General features: G+C 40.5%; 1 protein-coding gene across 1 annotated transcript in view; it reads left to right on the top strand.

Moving 5' to 3' along the window:
* The window catches only part of NUDT13 (nudix hydrolase 13), a 680399-nt gene extending 674076 nt beyond the window's left edge, over positions 1-6323 (top strand). Inside the window, exon 9 of the mRNA XM_044056109.1 lies at positions 5297-6323. Within this exon, the coding sequence (XP_043912044.1) occupies positions 5297-5479 (183 nt within the window). The 3' untranslated portion in view covers positions 5480-6323. The remainder of the gene's footprint in view (positions 1-5296) is intronic.
* Positions 6324-12041: the final 5718 nt, after the last annotated feature.

Genomic DNA, 12041 nt, shown 5'->3' with positions numbered 1-12041 from the left:
TCATGGGGATCTACAGACAGCACATTCAGTGATGGCCAAGTTCTCCTGTAGCCTCTCTAGTTCATCCTTTGTTCTTCTCTTCCCCAGTAGCCATTGTAACCTCATTTGCTTCCCTTCTGGGATGGATGGGTGAAGGGCATTTTGAGGAGAAGACTGCCCAAGGCACATGGACTTCAATAGAGGCCAGTCTTCATATCAGGAATGTGATTGTGATTCAGACAGACATGTTGGTAGTCTGTAACATCAAAAAACAAGGAAGAACCCACTCATACAATTTACTTTGTGAGACCATGAGGGCTTTGTCAGTTGTGTTCCTAGCATTTCCTGGTTGCAAATAATATCCTGGGAAGTCCATTGTATTAACGGACAAGTTGAGCAGGTCCATATTTCTGGCACACGAGTGATCTTTCAATCAATTGGTAGCTTCCAAGATTTTCAGCCGCTGGGGAGCTAGGCTTGCAGTGATCTCTGCAACCCCATTCAACACCAAATGCAGCAGCTACTTTGCCCTGATTTCCCATGATGGAGAATCCCCAAGGGATGCTTTAGTCCACATTTGGCCCCTAGGTCTCCTGTATGATTATCCACCGACTCCACTCATAACCAAGTTTCTGTGGAATGTGACCTGGTGCAAGATGAAGGTGATCCTCATCACTCCCCTATGGTCTTGACAGACATGGTTTCCTTTTCTATAGCCTCACTTGGTGTAATGTCACTAGGTGCTGGACCCTCTTCCAGATTTGATTTTTCACCATTCTGGCAAGCCTCACTGGAACATCAAGACCACAAAGTTAACAGCTTGGGTTTCTCCACTTCCAATGACTCTCAGAAATTCTGTGCTTTCATCAGCAGTGATCCACTTCTTGTTATCATCTCAAAAACCTTCTACTAGGAAAGTTTATAGAAGTAATTGGAAGATATTTTCCTTATGGACATCTGCTATGGGGGCCTGAACATCTTTTCAGCCCCATTACCATAGATTTTTGACTTTTTGGCAAATTTTGTTTCATGCAGGAGCTAGTTAAACCATCATCAAAGTTTAGTTGGCAACTAGTTCAAATTTTCACATGGGTGAAGACTAAAGAAAAAGAAGTTGCAGAGTTCCACAGCAGAATATAACACTTTAATGAATAAAAAAACTATATGTCACTTGCCTCATTGAAACTATCTAAGGCCTTTTTGCAAGGTACCTTCCTCTTACAGCCTCCTTTAAGGTATCCTATTTCACCTTTGAGGTATTACTGCTTTACTACAGGCCTTGACAAAGCAATCCTTTTGAGCCTGTGACTACTACAGAGTTGAAATTCCTTTCTTGGAAAATGCTCTTTCTGGTGTTGGTTACTTCAGCACGGATGATTTCAGAACCCCAGGCTTTGCACGTAAACCACCATATTTGGTCTTTTGCAAAGATAGGGTTTCTCTTCTAACCAATCTTAACAGACATCCCAAAGCTGCTTTTGATACTGTCTTGAATCAGGTGATAAACGTACAGGTTTTCTTTCCTAATTTCTCAGACAAGGGTGAAAATCTCTTGGATCTGCTGGATGTTATCTGTCAGTTGTGCTTCTGTTTGCAGCAAACCAAGGACATCAAAAAAATCTGACCAACTCTTTGTTTTCTTCTCTAAAGCTAAACTCTGAAATAGTGTCTCCAGGGTCACACCATTGAGATATTTGACCTATTGCATTATGTTTGTTTGTAGAGCCAAAGGACTGTGTCTACCTCACAAAACTGAAACTTACTCTACCAGGGTTTTTACAACTTGTGCAGCTTTCATTTCTAGAGTTCTCATTGATTATATATGTCATGCAGCTGCTTGGTCTACAGAGCATGGATTTATTTCCATTTACAAACTGGACCTGCAGTCGAGGCCTTGGGCTTTGTTTGGCTCCACCATCATTTGAAACATCTTTCCATGAGTTCTTCCAGGTTTTGTATTAGCTGGGGACACTGTCCCAACAGTTGAAATGGACAGAAAAGTCAATATTGGATACAAAAGTTGTGTACATACCATACTACTAGATCAATTTTGCCTTCTTCCATCCATTACAACTTTCCCTCTGTCCCCCTGCTAAATTTTCATTATCTTAGGCTCTCAATTGATCATAATGCACCTGCCGGGATCCTTGTCTTATGTACAGTCAGGTCTTTCTGTTGCTGGTGTAACATAGGAGGAGTTATTTTTTATAGGCAGGCAGGTTTACCTGAGGAACTATCAGGGCAGAGGAGTATTATGGGGAGGGTCCTGAACCTTGGGTCCAAATGTCTGAATGTCACTGACTTTGGATCCAATCACATCTGATATACCCAAGAGTTGAGATGGATGGAACAAGACAACTTGTATTTAGTATTATGGCAAGTACATAACTTTCATTTATGATCAGTAAAATTATGTTTCAAACAGGTTTCCCTAAAAGAAGGACTTTTTTGTAGCATTTAGAGTTTTTTTTTGTGTGTGTAAGCCAGTAACACTTATATGAGCATTATTTATTCCCTTACAACTATAGCCACGAAATCCAACCACAGCCGCAATTGAAAGCAGGTACGTCTGAAGTTCTGCTGACTGTTGGGCTGAAGAACAAAAGGGAGGACTCTTATTTGGTATTTTTCTGCAGAAGCCTTCATTTAGGACTATCCAAGTGCCCTGCCAATGCACAGATTGACCTAGTGGGTCAGATACATAAGCGCGCACACACTCTTAGAGGTCACCATTTTTTTCCTGCTTGCACAGTTCATGTTGCACTCCGAGCAGCCTTCAGTAAAATAAAATTGTGTGTTCACATGCCTGGACATCTTATCAAGTACTTATATAGCCATTTTGCTACCAGCTAAGACCTGCAATGAATGATATTGCCTATAATTTCTTGGGGAAGAGTACAGTCCTGAGGTTTGCCATTAGTGCCAGAGGAACAGTTTGGCTACTTGATACTGAAGGTAGGAAAAGTTGCTTGCTTACTTTGCAGAAATGTTGGCAAGTGAAAGCTTTTAATTTGCAAGTTGGCAGCAGGGTTCTACTCTCAGCCCCTGGATTATATGCCATAGCACTGCCCCAAGGACAAGTACTCGTAGGCCAGACCCAGGCCTGAAACTCCTAGAGGTAAATTTGGTGTTCATCCTGTGCTGCGATTATGCACATCTAGTGAGACTTTCAGCCAAAACCAGTCCTTATCTTTCATCAAGGATCTAAAGCTGAGACAAGTGCAAGATCCTTCCACTTGTCTTTGGCTGAGATAAGTGTATCCTTGATCCCTATTCCAGTAGTGCATCCCAGTGTTCTTGTATCACCCTTCAGATAGTTGAGTGACTTACTAAAGCCTTTAATATGCCAGCTTTGTCTTGGAGATTAGCTTCCAAAGTCATCATAGGTTTATAGGTGTGTACTAGGCTAATGGCCCTGGAGCCTTTACAAGCCTAGCCCGTAGGATTACCCTGGCATCATGCCACCCGACCTTAGTTCCCAGTGCCTCTGTCAAGTAGAGCCACTGGAGTGATCCCTGGGGTGAATTTTTTATTTCCCATCCACTCATCAGGATTTCTCTTGAAGAGGGCCAGTGAGGTGCTCTGCTTGACATGTATGGGAAGTTTATTCCATACCATGGGCAGTCTCAGGGTTATGAACCTGTCCCTTCTGCATGTTCTGTTGATTGTGGTAATGAGGCTGAGATCTTTGGAGTGTGTGGTGTGGAGGGATTGGGATTTCTTTAGATGCAGCATTTATAACAGAGCTGGGTCAGACATGGCTTTGTAAGTCAAGCAGAGATCGCCTTTAAGTAGACGATATGAGGCAGAATAGTTGGAGTTTTTTGAGTTTGTCTATATTGGACAAGTGTTTGAGGCCGAAGATCCTCTTTGTGAGGTACTTTTGTGGCCTCTCCAGTTGTTGCAGGTGTCTAGTGAGGTACATGCCAAATGAGGCATTGTACTCAATTGGCCTAATGAGGGAAGAGTAGGAGGAGACCATGACCTCTTTCTTCCTGGATGCAAAACCCTTAGTAATGAGATGTGCCACATAGAAGGACTTTCTGACCACAGTGGCAATGTGATGGCCAAAAGAGAGGTTGTTGTCAACAAATCTCAGATTGTGGGTTTCAGTGCTGTTAGTCGTCCTCATGAGCAAACCCCTGGTTGAGAAGTCCTTCGCCTTACCATTTAAAATGTGCTCAACCTTGCCTGGTCTTGGAAGATAATCTGATTTGAGACTGATTAGTACTTGGAGGGAAGGCTGAAAATAATGAGGTTCTGTAAACTAAGCAAAGCTGGATTGACCCCGATTAACATTTCTAGGGCAAACTGCCTGTGAATTAGCCCTTGTGTGTGTGACGTGTAGTTGATTTTATTGCATGCTATTTATCTACTGTCTGTTCCTAGTAATGTCTTTGGTGGTGTAGTGATTGACTGTATCCCCCTGGTCTGTTGCTGCTCATTCAATGCTTGTATTGAGCACTCATGATTGTGTGAGCAGTCACACATATGGCACATGAAGTGAGCATGAAAAAATGTGTTTTTCCATTACTGTGCAGTGCTTAGACAAGAGGGGCACAACAGACTAGTGGCAATGCAACATAATTTGTCGTGTTCTTCCAGTAAATTTTATATTATATTTAGTTCTGACAACTTTTCCCCCTCCCCTGTCAGGACTTTGTCGTATGGGTCCTTTGCTTTCACCCAGCTAGCTCATTTATTCTAGTAGAATGGAAGCAACATTTTTGTGGGCAAGAGCCTTGTAGTCCACTTGTTCCTGCCTGGTAATCCATATCGGCCCAGTGTTCCCTGGCCAGAATTTAGTGTTAGGGGAACAAGCTAACTAGCTGTTCCTGGTGGCCATTAGCTGCACCTGTTTTGTTGTTTGGTTTGGCATAACACAGAACTGCAGTGGTTTAGATGTGTTTTCTGTGTTAGGTCTCTGCTTGGTTATACTTCATTTTACATTATGAGTACTGATGTCACAGCTTAGTTTGATGATGAAGCATGATGATTTCAACTGACAGCCATTTTTCAAGTTGCACAACATGGGAATGAGTGGACTTACTGACCCATCCAATTACAGAGTAGCTTCGCTCAAAGCTTTTTGGACATGTATGTTTAGGTTTTTCAAGCTAAGCACTGTTTTTCTTTCTAAAGTACAACCCTTGGCACTGTTCAGTTTCAGTGGTACTAATCCTTTGAAGTATGTAAACAAATATTCTATCTTCACCACAATGCCTCTTGTATGGATAATGGATGTATACTTTCTGCTGGACCCACTCAAGCCACTTCCTTCCTTCCTTTATTTATTTGTTTATTTATTTATTTTCAGATTCTGTTGAATAAATTTGAGTTGGAAGATGCTCATTGGTTCAGTGTTGAAGAAGTACTGATGGCCTTGAATCGTGGAGTCTTTCTCAAAGGAGAGAGTGGTACTGTTCCAGTCTGGGTTCCACCCAAGTGGGCCATAGCACACCATCTGATACAGGAGTGGGCTCAGCAGCAAATCAGATAGCTCCTAGCTGCATGTACATACGCATGCCGTTATTTTTCATGCTTGTGAACTTGTCCTGGTAGATAACCAGATCAGCAGTATGAAGCTGCTGCACCTGTAGTGCTGTTTAAAATGTGGTGCCTTAGAATGCATACTGTGATTATATAATGCCACTAATAGTGTTTTTATAGAGAGGTTTTAAGTATTTTCAATAAGTAAGTAAGTACTTACCTTGTCACTTCTAAGAGTTGGAAGTTTAATAAAAGTATTTGAGAAGCTGTAATCCAGTAGGGCAGATTCAGCTGTCGTAGCATTCTTCATAATCAATGTACTTCAATGTAGAGTACTAAAGGATTTCAAAATTTAACCATACCTGCAATTCAGATAATATTAAAATATGTGAAAATGCTGTTGACTTTAAATCATACTTGCATGTAATAGATTGGAGAATTGTGTGATATGACGAAAGAGAGCATCTGGCACATACACTCTTTGTATGTTTATTCCCTTAAGTATGTTGCATATTGTACTTGACTAGAACTTATTTATTTGTTTATGTTTTAATCATTACGATATTCATTTAGGTATTGGATGATTTTTTTTTACTTGAGGCTAAGGGAGAAAAGCTTCACATATAGATCATGAATGTACACAGCCTGAAGTTTTTACATAGATGGCATATAACACATACATAGCTTGTATATAGAAAAATGTTTACAGATTTGTCTAGTCTTAGACTGAGTTTACAAATTAGATGAAAACAATGAAGTGAGAACCCTCATGGAAGCAAATATTTCAAGTCCTGCACAATTTTAATAATCACTTCTTTACAGATTACATTAGAGCATTAAAGAATAGCTGTTAACTGTGGTGTTCTTTGAAATGAACATTTGTAACATAGTGCAGTTTTTAGTTATGGAAAGATATGACAGCAGGACTACCATCACAAGGAGTATTGTTAGAGGGAGTCTTCTAGTCTAGTATTTGCTTAATTGTATTGATTTGTTGAAAAATATTATTTTATAAGTTTCAGAGTATTTGCTTAATTTATTTTGAGTTAGTTTTTTACTATTTCAGCCACTGCTGAAAGTAACAATGTCTACTCTTGCAGGTATCAGACTACTCTTAACAATTTTCATTTTAAGTTTTGTTGTGTTGAGGGGCAGAGAATAAGTCTGACCACTGCAAATAGTGTGCTAAGCTTGAATGGGAAACTTTAATCAGGGGAGGTATAAATTTACAAATGTTTGAAGATCTCAGACAGTTGCAGTCTCTTCTCAGTCTGTCTGCCAAAATAAAGTAATCATATAGAAAAGAGTCTTAAAGAGGTTAATTAAAAAAAATACAAAAAGGAGCTAAAAGAGTCAGAGTTAAAACATACTGAAACCAAGTCATGTTAATCCAAAAGCAGACAGTGACTGAAAAGGTCTGGCCTGTTTTTTGATACGACAGCATTCAAAAGTTGGCTGATGATACTTGGATTTTCTTCTCCACTCCCATAGTCGCAACTTGCCATGGATTGCATGCTGTCCCTATGTTTCATCTTTTCAGCAAGAGTATGTGCAGGAGATGGCTTTTGGTTTGGTGAAAGTAAACATTAAAATTATGCAAGACTTGAAGTTTTTGCTCTCACAATAGCTCCCTCCAGATTGTTTTCCAGTTATCTGTCTTGGGTCATTAGTTCCCAAGATGTATAAAATTGTGCCTTCTACTGTTATTTGTTTTTCAGTATTTCAGTTTTTCTAAGGAGTATTTTAATATTCGTAGAGAGTATGCCCCAGTATTCATAAACATAATGCTCAGGTACATAGCAGCATTGTCATTATTCAGTTTAGCAGCATTTAGTAGCTTTCCCATTTTACTGAATGGTACTTAGGAGTACGTAGCACTCCAGTGCATGCCAATTGGTCCTTTGTTTCAGTTGGCAATCAGCACTGTGCAGCATGTTAGTACTAGAAAGCTCATCAAAGTAGTTAGATATAGTATAGTATGGTATGCCTTGCCAAGCAGACATGCTGTAAATAAGTCCCTCTGACAGCCTTTTTGTAGTCTGACATCATGCCTGATCATTTTTCATAAAGAAATCACAGTCATTAGGATAAGGGCAGCCAGGGGTTATTACCATATTCTGGAAATGAGGGGATTGGTAGAGTTCACCATCACTTTCAGTCTCTCACAGATTCCACCCAATCCCCCTCAGTCCCTTCTACCTGGCAGGAAGACTTTCTTCTTTATACCATCATTGCGAACACATACAAAACAAATGGGGCTTGCTGATTATAAGGAATGGCTGTGCCATCCAATTTTGGAAACCCCCCCCCCCACCCTTTCTAGGGATTTCCCATTGCCAAAACTCATTATGAGTGGTCTGCTTCCAATAGTGCTGGACCAAACTAATGGAGACTGTGTGATTGCATTTTGTGTGTGTGTGTGTATGTACACCATGCCCTAGATGATTGCATATCTGTGTGTACAGCCCACCTTGACTTAGCCAAGGCCTTTGACACAATCCCCCACTCAAACATTATTGATAAACTCATCCAGCTGGATATCAACCCATATACTGTCAGCTGGGTTGCAAACTGGCTCACTGGTAGAACTCATATAGTCAAAATAGGGGAATCCACCTCCTCCAGCAGACACATAACTAGTGGTGTTCCACAGAGATCGGTTCTGAGACCTCTACTGTTTGGAATCTACTTCTCTGAAGTACAGGCTAAAACTAAAGGACTGTGGCTGACAAAGTTTGCTGATGACTGCAAACTTGGAGTGTTCATTGAAACCTGTAGTGATGTCAGCACCCTCAAGACTGGTGCCAAATTCATGGTCTTAAACTTAATGCAAAAAAATTCATTATCATCCCCTTCTGCAAGGGTGATGTTCCTGCAAGCTACCACATCAGTAGCAATACCGTAAGCACACAGTCAGTGATGAGAGATCTGGGCACACAGGCTAATGGCAACCTTAACTTCGATCACCTTATCTCCATAGTGGTAAGAAGGGCATTTTATATTGCTCATCTTGTAAGTAAGGACATTGCCTCCAGAAAAAAAAAACCCTGTACTCTTCCCTCATCAAGCCAGTAATAGAGAACAAAGCTTCCTTTAATACGTTCCTTTCCAAACGCATGTAACAATTGGAGAGATCACAAAGGTTCCTTACAAATAAAATTCAGGGTCTTCAAGATCTGTCTTATGCAGACATATTGAAATCATTGTCACGTTACTCTGTGTCATATAGACTGCTTAGAGGCAACCTGTACCTTGCGTATACAGCATTCTCTGACTCATCTTTAATGGAAATGCACATTTGCAAGTAAAATGGCACACAGGTCACTCACTTAGAGGACTTTAACCTGGTATGTGACATCAGCAGAACTTGCTGCAGAGACAGATTTGTCTCACAGAGGTTGCCCCACCTTTGGAACAAGCTTTCTGTTCATGTTTAACAAAGCCCCTTGTTGGCCTTAAGTGCAATTTGGACGATTGGATGGGTAACTGGAAATTCACTTTGGGGGCTCCACCTGTGTCCCTCTTGGACAAGGGCAATTAGGTGCTGATTTTAGTGTCCGCTTGAATCAGACACCCTTGGGCAGACGTATTGTACTTGGCTAGGCTTGTAAGGGCCCTGTGGCCATTAGCCTAGTGACCTCCTATGATCTACCAATTAATTAACTGTGAAAAGTCATCCCACATGAGCACTGGTATAGGTTACATGTATGCCAGATGTTAGAATTGTGGGAACTGCCTGGATTGAGCACAGACACATGTATATAACACTTTGTGCCCTCCTCACCACCACAGGTTATGGAGTAGAAGGCCTTGTAGTTGATATGCCGGTTGCCATGTGGGGCCTTAATAGCAGCGTAGGTGCAGATAGAGTCCCCAAGACACCAGATAGCAATGTGGATACAGTCCCTGGCACCAACAGTCTCAGAAAAACTGGCTCATAGAAATTCCATGTAGTGATAGTTCTCATCTGCTGTTCATGGAAACCAAATATGATCTTTCAAGTGCTGCAACATCATGTCAAGGAACTGGAGTAGGAATCATGAGGCTGATACCTGTGAAACTCCTAACTTGCCTCTTGTCAGTCATTGACAGGTCTGTGTAGTAAATGTGGTTAATGCTATGCAAAACAGGTCCTTTGAGATAGGCATTCCACACATCATTCTTGTTTTCATATGTGGACGGCACATGTCTTCTAACTTGCATGTGGTGTTTCTGTCCACACAGTAGCAGTCAGCACTATGCTGGCCATGAAGGTGATGGTATCCACCTCCAGAAGTAGAAAAAAAAGCCAATGGCGGCTAATTCTGCAAAGAGATGGGCTGCAATACACGACATAGCAGACATTGGTTCCCAAGGCAGCTACTAACATGGTGTCCACTTACCACAGATGCTATTTCTGGCATCTTAGTGCAAGCGATTCATATGTACTGTGAAAAATGTTAGTGTTTAATATAACCAATTGTCATGGCTTATTGAGCTAATTTTATACATTTCTGAATCATGCTGCTATGTCTGATTTCATCATCTTCATACGTGTTCTCTCTTTAGCATGTTGACTACACTTTGTGTATCATTGTATAGTGCGATCATACTGCAAGTGTGTCTGAGTTACCCAAACCTATCCTTTGCCACTTACCATGCTATTTCATATAATGTACTACTATATATTTTTTGAATATCTCCATGTCGGCAGTGTTTAAGGCCCCTCCCCTGGAGCATATTTGCGTCCGTGGTGGAGGAAGCAGTGCTTCCCATATTGCATGATCTGTATATTTTTAACCAAACTTTATCTCTTTATGAAAATAACAGGGTAACAGGCCCAACACTGAGCATCCTCTGATAATCTGCTGGTCACAATTTGCTGTATCCAAGAGTATTCTACTAATTCTGTCTCACTGTGTTCTTCTGAACAGCTAGTTTGAATAAGGTTAACTGTATACCAGTTAATTTTAGCTGTCTTGTAGAAATAATGGTGAGATCATATCAAATGTTTTCTGGATCCAGATATTTTGTATGAACATTCAGAGCTTCATATATGGCAGCCTTTGTTTGTTCATGACTGCACTTGAATTTAGCTGCAGGCTGCTGCCCTTTCCAGTTCTCAGTTCTTAATTTACAAGCCCAGCAGATTCTGAGCAGCCACAGAAAACTAGATGTTTCACTTCCCTTAAAGAAGTGGAAAAATACAAGTGTGGCAGATTGGAATCAGCTGCAGTCCATCTTTCTAAGTGAATGAAAATCATGAACTAATTTTTCCCATGCCAGATTCAGTTCTTTTTGGCTCCATGTACTGTTTTGTAAGTCTCCCAACTCTGCATTGTTTCACTGTTCCAAGCCAGTTAATTTGCCAGAGGAACTCTGCCTTAGGTTGTACATTGGAACTGCAGTGCAGGCTTTCATTTAATTTAGCCCAGGTATATAACACATTTTATAAGGTTTCTAATTTGTATTAATTCTAAATACAAATTCATAAGAGACAACGCTTCTTAAAGTGAATTTGACAGCAGCAGAATTCACAACTTTAAGATTCCATATTTTTGTGCTAAATGTAACTGAACAAATGTGGTATCACCCATAATTAGCCATTTGTTCAAAAACTGCAGACCTGTAATTCCTGAATTTCATTTGTAATTGTTATTACAGTGTGTGTGAGTAAAAACAGATGTCAGAGTCCATTATATCTGTTCCATTTTCTCAGAATGGCTCCCTCCATCCATGTAACCTTGAGCCTTCGTGCCTTAACACAAGTGAACCACATCCTTTTGTCCACCCTGCTCTGACAGCACAGCATACTGCATCCTTACTTGTGTTACACAAAGGCAGGAGTGAATTTTTGTGGTACAATGATTAGTGAAGAGAAGGCACAGTGTTAATGCATTGTGCACCACATTAGTAACATGCAGTGTACGTTTCCTGACTGGAAATGATGAAGAATTCATTTACCATCCTCAGCATACCAAAGCGTTGTCATGGACTCATTTACACCAGGTTTGTGAGTCATCTGTTTTATCCGTGACCCTTATCAAGTGCTGGTTTCCAGAACTAGAAGCTATGTTGCAGTGGAGCAGTAAAGAGTAGAAACTCTGCTGAGCTGGTGTTTATCTAGTAAAGTATGCTAAAGGAGCGTGTTACTTCCTTGGATCTTTATGGCCTGGCATTGAATCCTCCTGGAGTCCCTTGAAGTTCTTATTAATCGCTCTTACCCTTCTAAGTGTACAGTGCATTTCTAATGAAACAGTATGAAATATGTAGCTTGAGCTTTACTTCCTTTTCCTCAGACACAAGAAGCAGCTGCTCTTGAAATGCACTGGCAATATCACAGTACTGCAATGCTGTCTGTTTAATACTACACCTTCTTAAGCTGATATTTTACCATGAAACACTGTCCTTAAGTTATGTGAGAGTAATCTTGAAAGGTTTTACTGTGCAGGAAATTATTTTACTATTTTCTACAATTGTTGATACATTTGCAAAAAGATACTAGTTAAATGAGGTTACTTGGAGAATTGTGCACTGGTATGTAATACAGTGATGCTATGTCCCTTTAACTTATTTTCTTTGATAACCCTGCC

The sequence above is a fragment of the Protopterus annectens genome, chromosome 14.part0 (assembly GCF_019279795.1).
Source record: "Protopterus annectens isolate FY-2018-M chromosome 14.part0, PAN1.0, whole genome shotgun sequence".
NCBI lineage: Eukaryota > Metazoa > Chordata > Ceratodontiformes > Protopteridae > Protopterus > Protopterus annectens.
This window is presented reverse-complemented; position numbering and strand designations above follow the sequence as displayed.